Source organism: Lepidothrix coronata, unplaced genomic scaffold (genome assembly GCF_001604755.1).
Source record: "Lepidothrix coronata isolate B3197 unplaced genomic scaffold, Lepidothrix_coronata-1.0 Scaffold123, whole genome shotgun sequence".
Lineage (NCBI taxonomy): Eukaryota > Metazoa > Chordata > Aves > Passeriformes > Pipridae > Lepidothrix > Lepidothrix coronata.
This window is the reverse complement of record NW_016690303.1, coordinates 744548-766641: the sequence shown is the minus strand read 5'-3', so window position 1 is coordinate 766641 and position 22094 is coordinate 744548. Positions and strand designations below refer to the sequence as shown.

At 43.9% G+C, this 22094-nt stretch overlaps 1 protein-coding gene across 1 annotated transcript; it reads left to right on the top strand.

Annotated features, from left to right (window-relative positions):
• The first annotated feature begins 16432 nt into the window (after positions 1-16432).
• On the top strand, positions 16433-19337 carry CITED2 (Cbp/p300 interacting transactivator with Glu/Asp rich carboxy-terminal domain 2). The gene is made up of 2 exons (XM_017825945.1): positions 16433-16700; positions 17338-19337. The coding sequence occupies exon 2, from the start codon at positions 17345-17347 to the stop codon at positions 18062-18064; it is 720 nt and encodes a 239-aa protein (XP_017681434.1). The 5' UTR covers positions 16433-16700; positions 17338-17344; the 3' UTR covers positions 18065-19337.
• Positions 19338-22094: the final 2757 nt, after the last annotated feature.

Sequence of the window (22094 nt, the reverse complement as noted above, 5' to 3'; positions counted from 1 at the left end):
ACTAGCAATAATTTGGTTGTAAACAAAAAAATTTAACCCAAGCTTGGCCTGAGCAAAACAAGTCATTTAGTGACAAAAGTTCTCTGCACTTATCCTTTCCTAATATAAAGGAATAAATACACTTATTCGTACCTTTGGCCAACACGGCTATGCTCACAAGAGTCTAGTAATGCATGGAAAGCCTAATGCTGTACATACCAGGGAGCAACAGTGAGAGATGATCGCTTTTGTGACCCACCTCCAGTGTTCATGGGACTGAGTATTGTTGACAATAGTGTGTGTACCTGGTAATGAAAAATTAAATCATTCTCAAATGTATGTTCTTTCCCTGCCAAGAGCAGTATTGTCCACATGGAAATGACAGGCAATTACTCACCTGCTCTGAGGTCACTTGCATGGAGAACACTATTCTGTGACCACCCTCACATTAAATTTGGGCTTGTCTACACATGGAGTTGTTCTTGATTAATTATTCCTGATTAATGTTGTGTGTGGCCAGTGCATCCACATGTGGCACTAATCAGAAATAACTCTATGTGTAAACAAGCCCTTATTCACAGTAGGAGTGCTAACAAGATCAGGAGGAATAGTCTGTGCCCAGCACTTCTTGGGACAGATACTCCTTACATAACACACTGTAAGACATTCTTCGGCCACAAGACATCCTCAGAATATACACCTAACTAGATGTAAAGCACAGTACCAGGTACTTTTTTAAAAGCCCGTGCTGTGGACAGATGCTCTCAACTAATTGTTCTCTGTTCTGATAGACTTCCCTGCCGTCACAGAACTGGAGGGCCCATAGGAGTCAGTCCCAGACTTGTTCAAGCTTTGCTGATTTTGGTCAAGCAGTAAAGAAAGGGGGATTGAGCTCACTCAGCTGACTGCCTGAAGCAAACTAGGCTGCACTTTCCTCACTACAAGCCCCCAAACTTCTTTCTTCCTTGGTAACCACTAAATCTTGCAGATTCCTTCTTTTCTTGCCCTGGTTTTAAGCTCTCGTTCTCTCTTGAATTCTTCTTTATCCGCATATTCTGATGCATGGAGACATCCTTCTTTCTCAGCAATTTTTGGTTTGCTTTGGTTTTCCCTCCAAGTTGGTTCAATTACATGTTTTATTATAGAGAGCCAAACTGTTATTACTTCAAGTGCCACAATTCAAAAGTACTTTCTTGAACAATTATTTACTGTTTTGTTTTTGTTTGATCTGCTCAGCACCTAGACTCAGTCCTGTGAGGGAACAGATTTTAAAGAATTATTTTCAGCAGAAGTTATTAAGCTAATGTCACCTAAGCACTCCACTTTTCTTATTTATATACACAAAACTAAAAAAGTACTTATATTTACTAGTCAAGATAAAACATATTTTGATAGAGACCCTATCTGAATTTTTATTTTCGACGTTTTATCTTAGAATGTTTCTATTTTTATAATGATCAAAAACTGAAAATATATTTTTGCAGCCATTAATAATAACTTTAAAAAAACCTGCAAATATAAACTGGTGTGTTATTACCTATATTTCCTTCATTTTTTTAAATCTTATTTGTAAAGTTTTGAGTGTTTAAGTTTTCTGGTTTCTGGGAAGTGGTGAGCACAGATGGGGATTTAACTGCCTATTTATTTCATCAGGAAAATGATACCTCTGTTGTTAGATGTGGCTTTGGAATTTTCTTTTAACAGTATATCACTTGTTTCAGACCAGGTGTTGACTGGTCAAATTACAGGAACATGAAGTACAATTTGTACTTGTCAGGCAGGCAGCCCTTTCTTAAAGGCATTAAGTACTATCTTTTCACCTGATTCAGTGAAAAGATATCTAAATATGTGGTGGGCAGTTACACCCTTTCAACATGCCTCCACCCACATCACCCTGCAGGATGGTGCTTTGTTATCTCAGCACTGGAATCATGCTGGACCCAGCTGGAAAAGAGGCAAAGTAAGTAATGTGGGAGTGGCAGAGCTCTTAGAAACCATTCCTGGTTTTGTAAATAGGAAAAAGCAATTTTAATTTAAGATGATGAAGTTTCCAAGTGATTAAGCCAGAGACAAAGACAACTTATTTTTCCAGTGGAATTGGAAGAGGCATGTAGAGAGTCACTAATGCACTCATGGGTCCAAACTGACAGAGAGAGGGGCCAAACACTATATTCCTAAAATCTCAAGCTAAATTTATCAGTAGCCACTAATTTGACATTATACACACAGATAAGTCAATCAAAATTGTTGGTACTGAGACTCCTATATCTCCAATTCAAGCAGTTTGGGGAACTTCAGACTAGATTTAGTACAGTCCCCTGAACTGAGTGTGTGCTACCCCAGGCAATTCCAAAGTTGTTCAAGGGCTTCATTACTGTCTTGGACCATTACCAGCTGTCAAAGTGGTTTTGGTGTGTGAGCAGAGCAAACCTTCTGGTTTAGTTTCTCTGAAAAGAAACAAAATTTAGTTAGCTCATACCAAAACCACTTTGCAAGCTAAACCAGAGGTCTGTAAGTGGAGACAACTGGGGAAATAACTTCAAAACTGTATTTCTGCTCCAGCCTGGAACACCATGCACAGCTTCAAGCACCTGAAAAAAGAATCTTGATTTCCAAAGCAGCCAAGTGCCAACAGTACCCACTGACTGTTTATTTTATGAAACAAAAACATATAATTAAGCTACATAACAATGACCAATTAATTAAATTTTAAAAAAAACACCTAACACACAAAAGAAATATTGAAGCCTCATCTATTCTTTCTAATGCCTCATAAGATAAATTTCTGAATTAGAAGTCCTAAGCTGTGTTTAGAACAGGGAATGGGAAGCCAAATATTCAGGCCAAAAGCTACAAATGTCTAAGGCACCGAGCAGCTGTATAGATGGCCAGCTCACACTGAAATTACTCAAGGCCCAGTTGTGCCTACTGTCTCCTTCTCCACCAAATAAACTAGGGGAAATAATTTTTAAATTTCTGGGTTTAGATTAATGAATCTCTTCTCAGGCAGTTATATAATAATTTTGCACTTCATCACTTCAAATGCAAAAACAACTGGCAGACTTTCAGACTGTAGATAAACTAATAATACATTGTACTTTTAGTTTGTTATTCAAGGGATGCTACATAAAGTGGGATTGATTTTGCAGCTATTGCACTTGAGCAGCTCCTATATGGGGCAATGGGCACTTGTGTGGGAAGAACTGCTGTGGAAGCAGTCCCCATAATGCACTTATTGACAAGATTAATCCTCAGTTTTCCTTCAAAGTGATTACAAGCTGCATCACCATTCCAGTGATCTTGGATGGTTTCTGTGTATTTTCCCATACAGTTTTAGCAAGAAGTTTTTAAAACTTATATGGCAAAAGCTTGATTAAAAAGAAAATAAAATCCCTAAATTGGGTCATATGTAGGACATTCCTCTTGGTAATCTCTCTGTATTATGGAACAGCCTCACAATTTAAATAGAAGTCAAGCCAATTTACAAAATTGGATTGGACAAAACACTAGAGAACATGTTACAGTACAGGGAGTCATCATGCATACATAGTGCAGATGCACTTCTGAATGACCCAACGTGCCCATTTGCATCTCTAATTTCTGTGATATAATCTCCATTCCACACTGCAATTATTACAGAAAGAAATTAATTTCTTCATTTCAAGGAAGTTGGGAGAGGAATAGAGGGATGAAGAGAAGAAATCGCATTTTGCAGACCTATGATTCCATAATTCAGAAAAGAAAAATCCTGTAGAAGAAGAGGGTAAAAAGTTATGGAAGATAATTGACATACAGCATGCTGTTAAAAGTTTGCATTGCTGCCACAGTGACAACAAAGTCACTCCTTGTTTCTATTGTATTCAAACTGTTTTTTCTCTTCCCCTATTCTTTGCCATTTGTTTTTATATTTACTGTTCCATATACCAATTAAGAATTCGTAGCAGGTCTTCCAAGCAGTAGAAATTTAAATTAGATTGCAAAAAGAACCTCAAAAGCAGAATGAGATTTTAAATGGATCATTGAAACTAACTGCAAAATTCTTTTATCAGAAGGGGGGAAGGTAATACTTTTTAAGAGTGCCTTAAAATTAATCCAAAATGAGTATCACTTATTTTCAGCATGTCAGATGTGGTAGGTCTACCCTGTGGTTAATATGAAAGTAAAAATATTTTAAGCTTTTTTTTCACCAAACTGGAATACCATGAACTGAAAACTTTAGGAAACCAAGGTGGTATCAACAGTACCAGCCACACAGTATGTATGGTGCCCTAAAGTATATTTTATTGAGGGAAATGAATTGGCATACAAGTTGCTCAGGGTATGAGTTGCTGCATCTCCTTTTGCCACATGGAATGGTGAAAAAGGTATCTGGCTGCATATTACTTGAAGGGAACTGCAGTCTTGTCATATGGTTACTCTGCATTGTACAAGCCAGCAAAATAGGCAGCCTTTCACCCACACCACCCTACTCCCATCTTTGCTTCCTCCTCCATGCTGGCATGATGGTCATATCTTGACCAGAAACACAGCTGATCTTGTACATTTAAAATTGTTATTTTTTGATAGCAAAAACCAACAAATAGTAGGCAAGGCAACCTTCTAAAACTGCAGCATCTGCTGTCTGGGGGGCAGTAGCCTTGTCTGCACCAATATTTTTTCTGGAGTCCCTGAGGATTGACAAGACTGGACTAACCCCATCAGTACCAGGGATTCAGGGGGCACAGCTGCAGATGGAGCTCCCTAGCCGTACAAATGCCAGTGATAGTTTCATCTCCATCCTCGTTCCCAAAACTTTAAAAAAGAGCTGTGCCACACCCATAACCAGTGTTTAACAGCCTGTAAATAAAAAAAAAAAAAAGAAAATTAAAAAAAAAAAGGGTGGGGAGGGTGAAACAAGAAAAAACAAACAAACAAACAAACACCCACATCAAAATCCCCTTAAGGAAGAAGATGTGTCTCCTCCTATGAAAGGCCCCAGTTTGAGAGCATTTCTACTGTCGGGTGTTGCACCACTTCCCACACACTGTCAGAAGTCTCTAGTACTTTGTGCCATTATTTTCTGGCACCAGGTGATCTCAAATCCCTTCATTTTTCTAAGTAATTTTCCATTCCTCAAAAGTATGAAGCAGAGTTTGCTAAAGGTGATCCACCCAAAAACAGGTGATTTTTGTGCACTGTTTTGGCTGGCTGCCTGGTCACAGCCAAGGCCCACTGACCACACGGGACTCTGACCACGGCCCACTGACCACACAACTCTCCTCCAGGCTGACAGGTTGACAGCTCATGAGGACACCAAGGCACCACAGTGAGGGGCACTCTGTGCAGGTGCTGCCAGCTGAGGCAGTGGCTGGGAAGGGGAGGGCAATCCACTTGAGAACTGCGGTGCAGAGGCTGCCATGTGAGGCCTGAGGAGAAGAGGTGCCAGGGTTGAGCAAGGCTGGGGCAAGGCAGCTGTGGGGTGGCAAGCAGACAGGAGCCCTGGAGGGGAAAGGAAGCACAGGCTCGTAGGGCTGTCAGCCCTCGTGTCTGAGAGGAGCCTCTCCTGCAGGCAAAACAGAAACCTGAGGAACTCTCCTCAGGGAGAAGTTGGTAGCTTTTGACCAGCTAGTACCAAATTTAGTCACACAAGCACTGGACCCTAGGGTTAGAAGTGAACCCTCAGCGAGCCCCAAACTCGGGTGTGGGTACTGGGATGCATCCCTGCTGAGAAAACTTCATTTCTTATTTTTTTTCAGCTCTTGAGTGGCTGACAGAACTACTTCTGCAGAGATTGCTACTCGTACAAAACACAGCAGCTTGCTGAGATGCATTTAGTTTATAAAGTAGCTCCCCATCGCAGCAGCACCGCAGTAGAAGAGACCTGAAAGTCACCTGTACGGAACACCAAAACAACAACACTCGTAGCAACAAAAACTTCTGGGTCAACAAACAAAAGTTTGTGAAAAGAAAGAAGTTTCTTTCACATGTCAGTTCTTTGGATTTTGAGCAATTTTGAGAAGCTATAGCAAAGTGCAGGGTAATGGGGAACCAGAAGAAGTTACTTAAACAATCCAAAGGCTTTGAATAGTGTTCACAAAGGGCTACTAAGGAAAGCCAGTTGCCAGGAGGAGTAAAGTGGGTAACACCCTGCCTGTCATGGATGCAAATCCAGTTAGGGGATAGCACACAGGGGCAGAGCAGGAATAATTGCTCAGTTCTCTTCACAGCATTTAAGTAGTGGGGTGCCTCTAGGATCAATACAAATAGCGGCATTGTTTAATGTACTTATCGAGATCCTACCAGAAAGGCAGAATACATAAGAGCAGTGGGCAAGACAAGGCTGGTGAGGCACCTTGATAACCCTTGACAACACTAAATAACTGATTAATGCATTGGCAGAGGGAATGCGGTGTAGATGAGTGCAGAGTAATGCACCTTGGAAGGCATGATTTAAACTACTCATATACACAGATGGGTTCTGAATTAATTGTAACCTTTCAAAAAGAAGATTGAAGCATGAGTGTGGACAGCTTAATGAAAATGCCTGCTCAGTGTGCTGCAGTGGTCAAACCCAGAAAATAAGCTGTAATTAAAAAAATGCATGACAGAAAATATTGTAATATGATGATATAAAAAACATTGACAGAAAATTTCATTTATCCAGCCTTGGACGAATGCAGAAGAGAAATCTGTCTACGGAATAAACCAAATGACCTTGTAGAGGTCAGTCCTGCCAAGTGTTGCTTATCTCCTGAGTTACTGACTACAGTGCATCCTAGCATCTCAGCACCTTAACTGAGCAGACTGATGACTTTTAAAGAAGGAGTACAGGAAAGTTTGTACAATGAAGGACAGACCAGATGTGGCACATGGCATGCTTTTATGTACCTTGTTCAATAATAACGAAACATGTAAAAGGACATAGTTTATCAATACAGCCTGTAACTAATCCATAGAAAACTGGTCATAAACTGTTACCATGGTAAATAGCTTTGTTTCCCACCAAAACCAAGGAGACTTAAACATACATTAAAAAAAAAAGAAGCAGTCTTCAGCTCATATAAATAGAGTCAGTCCATTAACTGTTGTAATCTGTTGAACTGATTATACAAACCATGAAGGTACCATTTCATCAGCTGTACAAAAAATAAAAATGATAAGAGCTTTCAATTTCCAATGTTCAAGAGTGAGTAGGGTTAAGATAGAAATCCATCAGATTTATGTCTCCATCAGTGATGATGTAACTGGCGAGTTGCTTTATGTTAAGAGGTTTGTCCTCTCAGTTGTATGGCCACGAGGGAATCCTTCCCCAGGTATAGTGTTTATGAATGCTGGATACATCATGAGTTCTTCAAAAGACATTAGTGCTGGCATTGCTAGTTAGGCACATACTGAACTTAGTGTACCAGCAGCTTTTTCTGTGCTATGAATACTTATCTTCAGGCAAAATACGTGTGACTGAATTTCAGATATCCTTTTACCTATTTGTTCTTTCTGAAATCAAGTTCCCTTGTGCTGTGCTAAAAAAAAAAATTGAGCAAGGGATTGCTAGCCATGCAATATATGAGCAGCAATGAACCTTATATTACAGTTAAAAATAGCATTCATCAGAGCTATACACTGAGTTTGTCAGTATTAGTCACAGAGCAGCTTGTTTTATTCTGCAAGAACATAATATAATATTCAATACCATATAATATTCAAGACCATAAAAATAATATTCTTGAACCTGGAGAACTGATACATGAAAGACAATGAATGAAATGTTCATAAAACATTGCAAACCGGTAGGAGTTTTGTCCTTAAACGTGAAGACTTCTAAAAAATATGTAAATGAAAATAGAGTGGTGGATATTTCTCAAACTCTTGGAGGACTGAAAGTTATATATACATGTTTATTAGTAGTCATAATCCTCTTTCTACCCTGGCATGGGAATGGTTGAGGGTATTGGAATAGCAGACAACTTCATGAGGTAGAAAGATAGGTCAGCCTTCACCCTTAGAGGAAATACTTTACTAAAGATCTTGAAGACAACTTCAGATGGATGTAATAGCCCTAACACAAATTTGTGCCATTGTTGAACACCTTCCCTACCAGAGCAAACTGTAGGATATGTGTTTTACTGTGTATAGGAATCATAACTGGATTTAACATTTTCTATATGAATGGAAGTTGGTTATTGGAGTGTCAGAGTCTGGAGGGAAGAGGCAGTGGATGTGGTTATGCAAAGAAGTTGTCAAAGAACATAACTTCACTGTGACTGATAGTATGTTGCTGGACTACTACCGTTCACCCTGTGAGAGATCTGGTGGGGGATGTTGCATGTAGCTGCAGGAAATGGGCTATTTGGAAGGAAAATCGCAGTGATCTTCCTGGACAGGAGCTATGAGGATTGAAAGTTTGCAGGGATAATTCATCCTAGAGCAGAAAGGAAGCAAGAGCCTCCAAAGAGTCTTGCAGAGGTAATTGGTAAGAGGCACTGAGAGTGGAATATTTAGGACACAGGGAAGGAAGAGAAGAGAGGGGAGAATTTTGCCCTGTTGCTTGGGTGGGACTGAGTGCAAGGTTATTGGAAGGGTTACCTTCTGTGTCAGATTAAAAGTGCCAGGGTGGACCTTGCCAACTCTGAAGTCAGTGATGACAATGACTATTTCTACTGACATTGAGGTGGCCAGAGTCCCATTCATGATCTGAACCACAAGCAGAAAACTAGGATAGCTGTAACACGTTTTTGACCTGGCCGTAGTAGTGATTCTAAGGCATCAACTCAAAAAGATCTCTGCTAGGCATTTTCTTGGAAAAAGGTATCAGTTTTTTCCATTTTACAGAGACACTGAGGTCTCTGTAGGACTTTCAGAAGGGGAAAGGAATTTGGGTGCTTAAGTCTGATTTTGATTACATTGCTGGAATTGGGGGAGGGGGAGAACAAGTACCCTGGCTGCTGGCCTTTTGATGAGACCACTACACAGGCTGTTAAATGACTTGTTTTCCTTTCTGATTACAAAACACCATTTAAATCCATCGGTTTCTACTTTAAAAGGAAAAGAGTGCATGCTCAATTCTAGAGTAATTAGGTAATGCCGGTATTATGCTCTGAAGCTGCAAGGTGCTAATTTATGTAAAAGGTAAGTAGTAGTATTATTACTGCTTGAATATGATATCATCAGGCTGACGCATAAGAACAGCAAAGTGTGAAAATTACAGACATCTATTGTGCCTCCCTAAAAACAACTGAAACCAAAAATAATCAATTGGAAAAAAACAGTGTAGTTTGCAACACTCACAAAGATATGTCTGATAAGAAAATAGGGTTTATATTTCCAAATAAAAGGCCACAAAACTTGAGTTTTAACAAGTTTTAGGAAATATAAACTATTTTGAATATTTACATTTACTTTGTTTACATTTCATTATTTTTCAGGGCTTTGACTGACTTTACATATTTCAGACCAAAACATAAAACTTACTGAAGTCGGCCCTGTTGTTTACAAATCCTATGGCCCATGAAACAGCTACTTACACAAATGGAAACGACACTTGCTGGTGCCAACCAAAATTAAAGGCTGAGGGAAAACAGGAAGTAATCGACATAGAAAGTGTGTAACTAATCTTGAGATGGATAGCAGCAAGGCTCCTCTGCAGCAAGCATTCAGGAAGGGAGAATAGATAGGCATCTTCTACACTGAGAATGGCCTGTCTGAGAGAGATTAACCCTTGCCACAGAAAACAAAGATAACCTATTGGTGTTTCAGGGAACACACAACGTGAAGTGCTGGACTGAGACACAGTTTGAAATATAAAACCTCAAAATACAGTTTTGCAGTAAAAAGGTTCTTCAACCAAAGAAAAGCAGTGAAAAAACACTGAAAAAACAGGTCAGACTGGAATGATTCCCAGATTCTTCATACTTGTAAAAAATAAACCACTGGAGAAGATGTATGCAAAGTAAGTTGCCTAAAAAGCCAAACAAGATGAGAAGGTTTATGGCTTACAAATTCTCCTGAACCCACAGCATATTTCTGAAGGCCTGGAATGGATGGTGCTGCCAGTACCACACAGTACACACATTATAATTATTTAATTTAGGAGAAGAACATAATCAAATCAAAGGAGAAAATGTAACTGAAACTGCAACCGTCTGCTGACAATGTGTGACACGTGACCAACACCACAGCTGTCTTGTAACCCTTTATCATCATGAGGAGGACTAAACTACTTCCCTATTTATTTAAATAAAAATTCAAAGTAGCAAAGATGCTGGAGAAGCCTTAATGACCACAGTGACTATACAGAACAACCACTTTCCTACATACTAGAATACCGTTCTGGCACACACTTGTTTGCTCTACAATGAACCTTTGTAGAGTCCCATCAAAGTCAGCATTTCTCATGTGATTTAGAGAGGTTCTGCTACATATGATACCATTGAGTCCAATGTTTAGCACACCCAAAGTATGTGCTTACCCATATCTAAATTGACGTTCAGCATTGCAACAGAACATTTCTCTTATATAACCATTATGTTAATTTTACTAACATTTTCTTCAAGTCGGAAATATTGAAACTGCAAAGAGAAAATGTGGATTTAATCAATGCAATAATATAACTACATTTTAGATTGAGTATTATTAAATTCCAGGCCAGACACTCACACAGATCAGTGTTTTAAGTAGACTGCTATACTGTAAAGATGTGACCACCTCAAAATCCAGTCCCCAGTACAGACTGTTGTTGGACTTAAGTTGTGTCAATTTGATCAGTTGGTGGTTTGAGAAGTTAAAATTTTGTCAAACTTACTCATACTGAGTGGTATCTTATTTCCTCCACGGCCTCACCAACTTAAAATAGAATATTTGTATGCAGATACAAGGGAGTAGAGTAGGGTATGAAATGATCTGCCTAAAAAACGTGAATGTTAATCATGTGTGTAAATGTATCTTATATTGTGGCCTATATTTGTAATCATAAATCTTTCTCTCTTTTTTTTTTTTTGAGCATTCCAATTCATCCTAATAATAAGTTTCACTTATTTGGCGGACTTCAAATAAATTACTTGTCAACTACAGTTCAATTAATTACAGAATGTATGCAATGAACACTTCAGGTGTACTCATCCAGGTCTAATACATACTTAAAAGTATGTACACTGCTTTCTAATAATTTCTAATTAAATAAAACATTTCATTCTACCTAGATTTTTTTAAAAGTGTTTGGTTGACCCAATCCAGTAGCACTAGTACTTTGCTTGGTCTCCAAACAAAACAACTATTTGTTCATACAGTCTAGCTGGTGACTGCTTTCCACCTCTGTGCTCTGTTTGAACCTTGTGTCATTCAGTTTACTACAGAAGCTACTATGGCTTTGTCAAAGGCACCTGAATGTTTCCTTTTGTTATTTCTGGTTCCCACTGATACCCAAAAGTAAGGAGTAGTGAACTCCAAATTGAAGTTCTGTGTGAGAAAGAGCAAATGGAATTATGCTTGATTAATTATTTGTTTATGTGTATGTTTATTTTTGTATATTTACATCCTCTTGAGCATCTTCAGGAAATAATGTTCTTAATAATTTTCCAATTTTTGCAGAGTTACTTTTTCAAAGAAGATGTCATGTATTGAAATTACACTTAAGGAAGAATCTTAGTTGTGATCACACAAGTTTGAAGGACTGCTCTGAGAGGGCATATAAGGGTAAAACAGTGGAGTTTGTCATGCTTCCAAACACAGTCTCACACAAAAAAGATGATGCAGATGAAGGGTGCAAAGCTATACTCATTATTACTGAAATAAAATACACTGGCATGTTACTATCTTGAGCCATCTAAACTAACGCAAAAAATGTGGGTGGGAAGAGAGTAGCACAATTTGCATAGCCTATGTTCCTTAATTTTGGACAGTAATTTGATACATACATCTTTGGTTCCTGGCATACCAACAAGAGATTCAAGCACATGAAGCCCTCTAACATATCCCCTAATGCTTCAAGGAAGTTCCTTGCTCTAACTCTTTGCTTTTCAAAATGATTTGCTACTAAAAACATATACCTGTAACCCCCATTATCAGCAGAGTAACCTCTTCCAGTCAGCACAGAGATGGTTTATCCTGTGAAATTTGGCAAGTAAAAAATTAGTCCTGTGCAGACTAATGGAGACACATTCTGTGTCTCTCTCTGTATTTCCACTGACTTTCCCGCACTAGCCAGCTCTTAGGAACACAATATAGATTTGCTTTGACATCACTCCAGTAACTCCTTGTAACATAGGCTACCACTGAAAGAAAACCCCAATGGGTCATCCCTTCCACATTTAGGCTGCCTACCTGTAAGTCAGGTGCACTACCTCACTGAACAGTGGCCTTCCCCAAGAGAGCAGATTGTTACAATGGGAAGGCAGATACCCAGCTCTGGAGAATAGCTGGCTGGTGTCTGGACCAACAAAGGGGAGCTGTGATAGCTTTAGGAAGCTTGTGTCTGGTATTGAACTAAGTGAACTGAGTTAATTCTATGTTTTCTGCCATAGTCTGGACTTTGGTGCCGTTCAAACAAACATGCCAAGGTAATTCCTTCCCACCTGGATACTCAGAGAATTACATAACCAGATCCATCTTGTGTCCAGTCTTTCCCCTCAATCACATAAGAATAATAGGTCTCTCTGTAAAACAAGTCAGAAAATGGAACTCACTTTTAGTCAAAACCCCAATGGCGAAAAAACCCCAACTGTTCTTCTCACAAAGAGAATTCCAGAAAAAGGAAAAAAAAAGCATAAACAGATTTTTCTGTTTCCTGGGTGCCCATCTACACAAACTCATCATTGCTTTCTTCAGAGTGGACAGTGAAACCAGGGCAACCACCCAGCAAAGAGCTGGGGACCTCCTGTACCAAAGTTCCCTCTTCCCTCCAAGCTGCCAGGTGCCTCTGGGAAGGGTGGGACTGAAGGAAGCTGAAAAGAGGTCAAAAACAAGAACAGCCAGAAAATCCTGGCTTGTCTTCCCAATAGCAGAGCATAATCATTTTTACGGAAAGGGCATTTCTTCCAGGATATCATTCTAATATAAAATTTCCTATCAGATAACCCTAGCAGATGTCCTGACCTGGGTTTTCCTGACTGTTTTGTGTCAGCATGGGAGGGAAGACACAGAAACTCACCTCCATGATCATTGGGACAGACAAGTCACAGAGAGTTAGGGATTATACTCTCAGAGTTGCAAAAAATTACTTGGAGATCCAAGTCCCCCTGAAATTGGTTGCCTCGTGTATCTTGTTCCAGTGATATGCCCCAGTATTCAGCTGGTTTAAACATTTCCAGTAAATACCTGAAAAAACACCATGTGGGATTCTCCTTTTTGATTTTCTTTTCCTTCCTTTCACCACACTCTACAGGGGCCTCTGGTGGTCTAGTGGTTAGGGTGCAGGACTCTCACCGCTGCGACCCAGGTTTGATTCCCAGCCCCCCGGGCAGATGGAGCTTGTCAGCCCTGTAAGGCAATCCATCTAAGAGAAGGTCACTCTAAACAAACCTACGTCCTGGGGACCTCACTGCCACTGTCCAAGCTTGCTCGGCCCCGGCAGATGAACCTCAGGATTAAAGGGTGGGCTCAGTTCAGCGCACGCTGGGTCTCACCTAAAAAATCCACTGCGCAGGCTCGAAGGGTTAATGACCTTTCCCAAATCTTCGCTCTCGAAGACTGGCCATTACAGACATTCCAGTCTGGAAGGAATGAACAGGGATGCATCTGCAAGCCAGCCTCAGTGCCTGTCTGACCTTCCAATCCAAAATGTTAACACTCAACCCAGGATCCATCTTTCCCTTTCTTTTCCATTGTTGTTTGATATTTCTCAGTGATTCTTCCTCGATGGGCACATAAGTCACATTCCGCTTTCAACTCTACTCAGATTCTTCACTTAAGAAGCAACTCTGTGAATCCTGCTGCTTTCATTCCCACCCATGGCCATCTCTGGCTTTCTCCTGATATGCAGTGCCCTGATTTCTTGCTGTTTGACTGAGGAACCAACACATGTATGCAGAAGACTTTGAAGAATATAAGTGAAAAAATTTCTTTAAATAACCGTGGCTTAGATCAGGAGAGGCAAACAAATGAGATTTGGGGTTTCCTGTGAGATTGGTAGTGATGGGCTCATGCTTTGTCCTGCATTCCCTTAGCTGCCTGTCACAAGTCTTCCAGCCGTTTCCTGGAAAGCAACCGATTGTGTTCCCACTTTGCTAAGGCCATAAACAGTGACAGACTTGGCTCATCTGGCACCACTCAGCTGAGCCTTATCTGGACCCCACTGCAACCCCGATGAAGAAAACACCGTCCTGCCTAATTCTCTGTGTGTGGACTGTAAATACCTGAAGATATGCTTAGTATGAGTGAGGTATCATGGCTGTGACTTCCCTACTATTGCTTCTGGCAGTCTCATGCCAATTGTCCATAACTCACTTTGGCAAGCCGGCAGCTTCCAGCATCTGAAAGCTGAAAATAGGAAAGGGCATTTGCAGGTCGGTGATACAATGTGTGCTTGGCTTTAAAAAGGATTGCAAACTTAAGGCAGTGGAGAGTAAAAAGACATACCAGTATCACCATGGATATGTGACATTAAACAAACCACTTGTCATGATACACAGCTGACTACATGCCAAATGGAACAGGATCTTCTTATTATTCACTGTTTTGCCCCACAAAACCTGCACACCAATGAGAAAAAAAAAAATCCAGAAAGGTACTGTTACTTTTCTGATCATCCCTGGCCATACTGGAGGTCCTCACTCAATCGCAACTCCCAGATGTCCACCTACTCACATGCATTTGAAGACCAAAAGGTGAAATCATGGTGGGCACCCTACTTGATCACTGCAGGAAGGGAAGCTGCAGGATGAGGTAACTTCCTTGAGGTAACTCAGACACTTTTAAAGCTTCCTGTCCTCCCAGTGCTTTGATTCCACCCCTGTACCTCACAGCTGGGGTGTCAGCTGTGTATTTTCCTGGTGTCAAACCACTACCACCTGCCCACATGGCTTTGCTAAGGATTGCACCAACCACACGGGGAATCACTCATCCATTATATCTCCAGGAACCCAGCTCTGGCTCCATGCAAAGGAGAGATGAGGTGGAGGTTACCCTCCTTTTGATTTCACCTTTATATTTCGCTGCAGCCAAGGACCTAGCCCACCCAAAAGGAGGCAGGACATGCCACATGGACTGCATCTTGAAGTATCCCATTTGCCCTCACCTGTGCCTCCCAGGGAGACCCTCCAGCACCACTGCATCCTTGCAGACTGAAGAGCAGAAACCTCATGGAAGCCTACAGGATGGCTGCTTTGACGTCCAATTCACAATTCCTGGTGCTGAGGGGAGTGTCCTATCTACCACTGTGCCCGCAGACAGCTGAAAGCAGGAAAAAAGAGGGGAAGCAGAAAGCCAGAAGCCACTATAGAAAAGGGGCCCACCATCCAGCACTGCCCTGTGGCATGCTTCTCCTGGTCCTTCAGTTCGTCCCTGCTACTTCAGCATGGCTGCCCTTCAGAGAGGAGCTGGTGGATCTGGAGCAAGAGGCAGGGGCGCCGGTAGGGTAGGGGGTGTCTTGGATACACATGGACCCGCCTGGGCTGTGCAGCAAGGCAGGGCATTGCCGAGCAGGAGGAGCGACAGCGGACGTGCCCAGCCAGGGCGACTGCCCGTGCAAAGCCTGTGCCCACCTGCACTCCTCATGTTCTGTTCGTCTTTGCCATTGCAAGGAAAACAATCGTAAATAACAATAATAAGCCCCATCACACCGGCCAAGGGCAAGAGTGAGTGGGCACTCGCCCTGCACAGCCCCGGGGGCTGTGGGGCAAAAACAAGGGATGGAAGGACGTGGGAGTAGGAAGAGTGCCGGCACCCTCATACACACACCTCCCGCATGCGGCGCCCGTGTCTGTGGAAAAAGGTGGATTTCGGATCTCGCCTCTGGGAGAGCGGCTGGCTCCAAGGACGCCCACGCGGGTTCTGTGGCCTCACGCCGGCGGATCCGGGCACCTGCACCGCGGAAGCGCCGGAGGGATGGGCCTCGCTCTGCCCGGGCAGCGCCGCTGGAGCGCTCAGCCCCACGCGTGTCCGCGCCCGCCGCCCTGCAGCGACGCGAGCGGACGGGGCGCCGGGGCCGCCGGCGATGCCGGGACGCGGAGCCGGACGGGGCCGCGGGCGGAGAGTGAGCGGCGGCGGCGTGCGCGGGGTGCCGCTCCTGCCACCCCTCCGCCGAGCCCCGCTTTGTTCCCAGGGGAGGCGCTGAGAGGGGCGCCGCAGAGCGGACCAGGGGCAGGGAGCGGGGTGCCTGGGTGCCTTCCCGAGCCGCCGGGCCCCTTCCCGCGTGTCTCCCTACACGCGCGTACCCCGCTGTCTGCGCGCGCGCGCTGCGTGTTCAGTGTTTGGCTTACCGCCCCCCCAGCTTCTCCCCCCCAACACCTCCTTCCCTCCCCCCCGCCCCGCTTGCTCCAGGTTTTACTTCTGGTTGCCTGTAAGGGTTTTGCTCCTCCCTTCTGAAATCCTATATTAGCCGCGGCCAAAGCCGTGTAAGGAACATAGCTCATTGTTGGCAAGTGCCGATGCGACTCGCGGAGAGGCGAGAACCAGGTCCGGGGCTGCGGCAGCAATCGCGGCGCCGTCACGTCAGCGCCGGGGAGAGGGAGTCGGGAAAGCCCTCTCTATGCTGGGTGACTCTCGCTGACTGATTCCACCGCCACCTTTGAAGGAGAAAAAGAAGCCGGGAGGTGAGTGCGGCGGTTCTCGTGGCTGGTGCTGGGTGTCCCTTTTGTGTGCAACAGGAAAAACGTGACCGTATAAACACCCGAGGAAAGGTGTTTCTCAGCTGCCTTGGCTTCACGTCTTTATCTATGCACTACCGTATTTTTAACAAAATAATTGGGACTTAATTCCGAAAGTTGCTGACAGCGGCTAGGTGGGACTTGCCAATTCTTTGCTTGTTCCCCCAAGTTCGCGCGAGTGCCGTGGGAATCCGCTGCCTTCCCGGGCGAAGCCGGGGGGCTCGGGCGCCTTCGGGGCGCGGGGAAGCGGCTGCCGAGGCCGAACGCGACGCTCCCCGCCGATAGGTATGCGCGACTTGGAGTGGGAAGGCGTGCTGCCCACCGGATTAGCGGAGGGGACCGGGATTTTCGTGCCGCAGGCTCCCCTTTTATTTTTCCCTTTGTACTCCATGGTGGAGCCACGGTATATTTTTGGGTTTGGGTTGGTTTGGTTCTTTTCCCCCTCTCCCGAGAAGGAGAGGACTGCAGCACCAGCGGAGTATTTTCTGCCATGTCCAGGCAGATGCAGCTGGTCTGGGAGAGGGCGGCTGGATGTCCGAGGAAGGGTGTATTTTCCTAATGTATTCACACGCTAACTTTCCAGGTGAGCAATGGCAGACCACATGATGGCCATGAACCACGGGCGATTTCCCGACGGATCTGGCGGGCTCCACCACCACCCTGCGCACCGGATGGGCATGGGGCAGTTTCCCACCCCCCATCACCACCACCAGCAGCAGCAGCCGCCGCAGCAACACGCCTTCAGCGCCCTGATGGGCGACCATATACATTACGGAGCTGGGAATATGAACGCGAGCAGCGGGGTGAGGCACGCCATGGGGCCGGGCGGCGTGAACGGAGGGCACCCGGCCGGCAGCATGCCGCCCCCCGCCCGCTTCAGCGGCTCCCAGTTCATGGCCCCCCCCGTCGCCAGCCCAGGAGGGCAGCTGAGCGCCAGCATGCAGCTCCAGAAGCTGAACAACCAGTACTTCAGCCACCACCCCTACCCCCACAGCCACTACATGCCGGACTTGCACCCCGGCAGCCACCAGCTGAACGGCAGCAGCCAGCAGCATTTCAGGGACTGCAACCCCAAGCACGGCGGCGGCGGCAGCGGCTTGCCGCCCGCCGTCCCCCACGTCCCCGCGGCAATGCTGCCGCCCAATGTCATAGACACGGACTTCATCGACGAGGAGGTCCTCATGTCCTTAGTCATCGAAATGGGGCTGGATCGCATCAAGGAGCTTCCCGAGCTGTGGTTGGGACAGAACGAGTTTGACTTCATGACAGACTTCGTTTGCAAACAGCAGCCCAGTAGGGTGAGCTGCTGATTCATTTAAAACAAACAAAGGACTTTTATCGGTGCGAATGAAAACATTCCCCTAGACACGGTGTCTCACTTTTCAGGGCTTGAAAAGGTGAGAATCTGGAAAGCAGAGTCAAATATGCGCTTGTATAATTTTTTTTTTTTAAATCGCTGCCACCACTTTTTTTTTTTTTTTGTAGCTTTGTCACTAACCTCCCCTCCCGTAGTAATAATATCTAGCAAACTCTGCCTTTTTATGTTGGTCACTACCCTCCCCACCTCCCTCTCTTAATTTCCTTGCAGTAACATGCCCATAATTCCCACAGTGCTGAACTGTTAGATATTAATCTCGGCAAATTCCTTAATCTTGTGGATTTTGTAAACAATGATTTTCAATGACTTGAACTGCATTCAAATTCTGAGTGAACAGGGAAAAAAATTGCATTCATTAGTTGGTTGCATGAACTTTGAAGGGCAGATACTACTGCACAAAAGCTGCCATCTTGCTTAATTTTTAACTATGCATTGCAGTGCAGACTAATTTTTTTTTTCTGAATACGCTAAACTGGAAGCTTAACAGATGTGGGCCAAACCTTTCCGGATCAGGAAAAGTAATACTGTTACTTAAAAAGTCTGCTACCCATTCCCCCTCCCCCATATGTATAGACAATAATATGGTGTGGATGGAATGTTGACTAGTGGCAAACATTTCACAGATCTTTTTTTTTATTTTGTTTCTGTCTTCAGCGTTTTGACACTGTGCTAATATAGTTTATTCAGTACATGAAAAGATACTACTGTGTTGAAAGCTTTTCAGGAAATTTTGACAGTATTTTTGTACAAAACATTTTTTTGAGAAAATATTGTTAATTTATTCTATTTTAATTTGCCAATGTCAATAAAAAGTTAAGAAATTCTTTAGTTTTTCTAGAAGTCATTTACCAGTATTTTTCTTCAAAACTCTTCCCCACTGTCCCTGGTAAGTAGAACATCTATCTGTACAACCGTGTTGGTGTGCAAAAAGACATTCCAAAATAGAAAGTACACTACACCCATATATACGTCATGGTGAACTCAGTAGGTGAGTGGGATTTGAACATACTTACAGCATAAAGCCTCATGCGTAACATTGTAATATGCCTGTCAGTGTGGTTTTTCTGAAAAATAAAGTTGCCAAGGCGCAACTTTTTTGTGACTTGCCAACATACTTGCTTTAAATGTAGTTGTCCAGAGTTATGATGCATAAAGTATTTATTATATTTATCTATTAAACTTGTAATTTTATAAATCTGCTTTCATTTATATAGTAGACTTTGTTCTTTTGTATATTTATTATATCACCTGGAAGAGTTATGTAAAAAGACATATATAAAAAGTATTTGTAATGTGGGAAGGGGGGGGGTGGGTGTCATCCTGTCCCTCTCACCTCACAGGAGGTGAGATTGTTGCATCAATCCAGACCTGCATCACACTGGAGCCGATTGCATTTCATTTCCAGTGGATTAGGAGAAGGGGCATAGCATATATCCTTGAAGTATTCCACAGTGGGATATCTCTGACCCTTCTCTCCCACAAATTGCTACCAACTGAAGTCACTGAAAAAAATCCATACAGTTCTACTTTAAATATTTTGGGGGAAAATGCCCTTTATTTTAAGGCAGCTGATACCTTGCTCCTTTAATGCCAACTTGCTGCCTTCTGCCCTCATTGGCCCTTTGGCAAAGCTCCTGCACAAATATTTAGTTCAGTGAGGGCTGTGGGACTAGGACCCTAATAATACATTTAATCCTGTTTAGCCATGCTTCCCAAGTTCGATACCGGACCAGTATCACCGTGCTGTCTTTTTGCCTACTTTTTAATCCACATCTTCCGAATTTATTAGGAAGAAAACCAGTGTGGTGGATATAGTTAAATTTTAAACCTGGTCACATAAACAACGGAGGATATCACCACACAATGGGAGTGTAAATAGCAGTGTTTTGAATCCAGCGGGGAAGTTAAACTGATTGCTATTGCTAAGATTGTCCCAGCTGGTGAGAAAAGTGATACTTGGTCTTCTTTGCCTTAAGACAGGAAGCAGCTAATATGTTTTATGAATGTTAAAAAAAAAAAAACAAACCACAAAAACAACCAAACTCCAAGTAAATATTGAAGTATTAGCAAAGATAGAAAAAAGGAAGTGTACACTTCTGGGAAAACCTGAGATGACAAAATTCTCTCTGCAGGCAGTGACAGCCCATTCTTAGACAACTCTCAGTACCCAACAATTTAAAAAAAGCAACCTTCTGGTTTCAGCCAGTGATGGCTAACGTTTTGTGACAGTAAATTTAACATCAAATGGCAGTGAATGATAACTTACTAACTCACCAATAACGTAAGAGTGTTTAGAAGAATACAGCTGTTGTTTTAAGACCCATTGCCCAATTTGCTACTATATAAATCCTTTTTCCATTTTTAAGGCTGTTTGATTGGTGCACGTTTCATTGCCCTCTTCTGCTGGAGTTTGGGAGGGTGACTTTTCTGATTCTTATCAACTTCTTGTAAAACAGACTATCAGATTATGTGCATACCGAATTGCATAGATGTTTAAAGCCTCAGCAATCTCCTAAAACAAAAGGGAATACTCTCGCTTTAATGATAGGCACTTCTGCTTCATAAAGTTGGTTAAACAACAGATTCTTCACAGTTGAGACATCACTACTTAAGTCTGTCAACATTAAATCCTTCCATATAAGCTTTTCCAAGAATAGGCAGTTCCATGTGCACACTGCTAGAGTCTATTTGCGTACAACACCTTGTAAAACTCCTGAGAGCTGCTGCCTCTAAGTAACAGCAGCTACTGAAAGTACTGGCTTTGGGCAATGCATCACCAAGGGTTTTATGATTTCTTAAAAGTTGACCCTGGGGAAATTTGCCAAACGATCGTATTATCTACCTTGTCCCTTAATTTCTAATGAAGAGTCATATCCTAGTGGATAACACAACTGTGTATTTTCTTATTCATAATATCCACCAAGTAATTCTGGGGGCCTGACCCTCATCTTGCCAGCGTGAACCCCTTGGCAATGCTCCCGATGGCTGAGGCAGTAACAGACTTTCAAGTAGGTCCTCTCTGGCCTCCACGCTGCTTGGAAATACACTGAAGTAATTTATTATTGGAACTGAGCGATTAGTGAAGGATGCACGGCAACCCAGTTCTCCAGCTCCTCACGAAGGACACTGCCATCCCGCTAAGTTTCTGTCAGTGCAGGAAACTTGACCTCTGTACTTTGGCTGTTTTTCAAGAACTTCCAACATGGTACATGAGATCTGCTCCTCTTTAAGCCACGGCCATAAATAGCCGCGCTGCTTTATTTGGAAGGGAGATCAGCCCTAAGCCGCCCCGCCACGCAAGGCGCGCTCGGTGGGAAATCAGGCGCCGATTAGCGCAGTCCTCGTCCTTCTTCCCTCGGAATAAAGAATTCACGGGTGGGCGCTGGGCTGAAGGCCGCAGTGGGGGAGCACCTACCCCCTTACCGACGGGGCGCTGGGGGAGGCCCGGCCCGGCCCGGCCCGGCCCGGCCCGGCTCGGCGGCCGCAGCCACCTGCGCGGTCGGGAGGCGGCGCCATGGCGGCCCCTGGTGGCGGCCGCGCTCCCTGCACCGCTCCGCCGCGGGCACGGCCGGGCGAGGAGGGCGAGGGCGCCGAGAGCCGCCCCCGGGCCGGGGGCTCCGTGCCAGCCCCGGCCGTGGGCAGTGCGGGGCCAGGGCCCCGCGCCGAGGCTGGCATGGCTCACAGCGAGGGGAGCCGGCCAAGTGCTCCTCACAGCCCTGCCCGAGGGGCCCCTGGAGTGCCGTGCCGGGAGCGCCGTGCCGGGAAGAGCCGTGCCCGGGGGCGGCGGCCCTGCCCAGCACCCTGCCCTCCCGAAATTTCTCGTCGTGTGTTTAGAGGAGAAGCAAACAAACCTTGTGAAAACATGCCTGTTGGTCTCAGGTTTTATTAAAGAAAAAAAAAAGTAAAAAAAAGTTATATAAACAAGGATTATCCCCTGCTTATCTTGTCTTGCTAGGAAGATT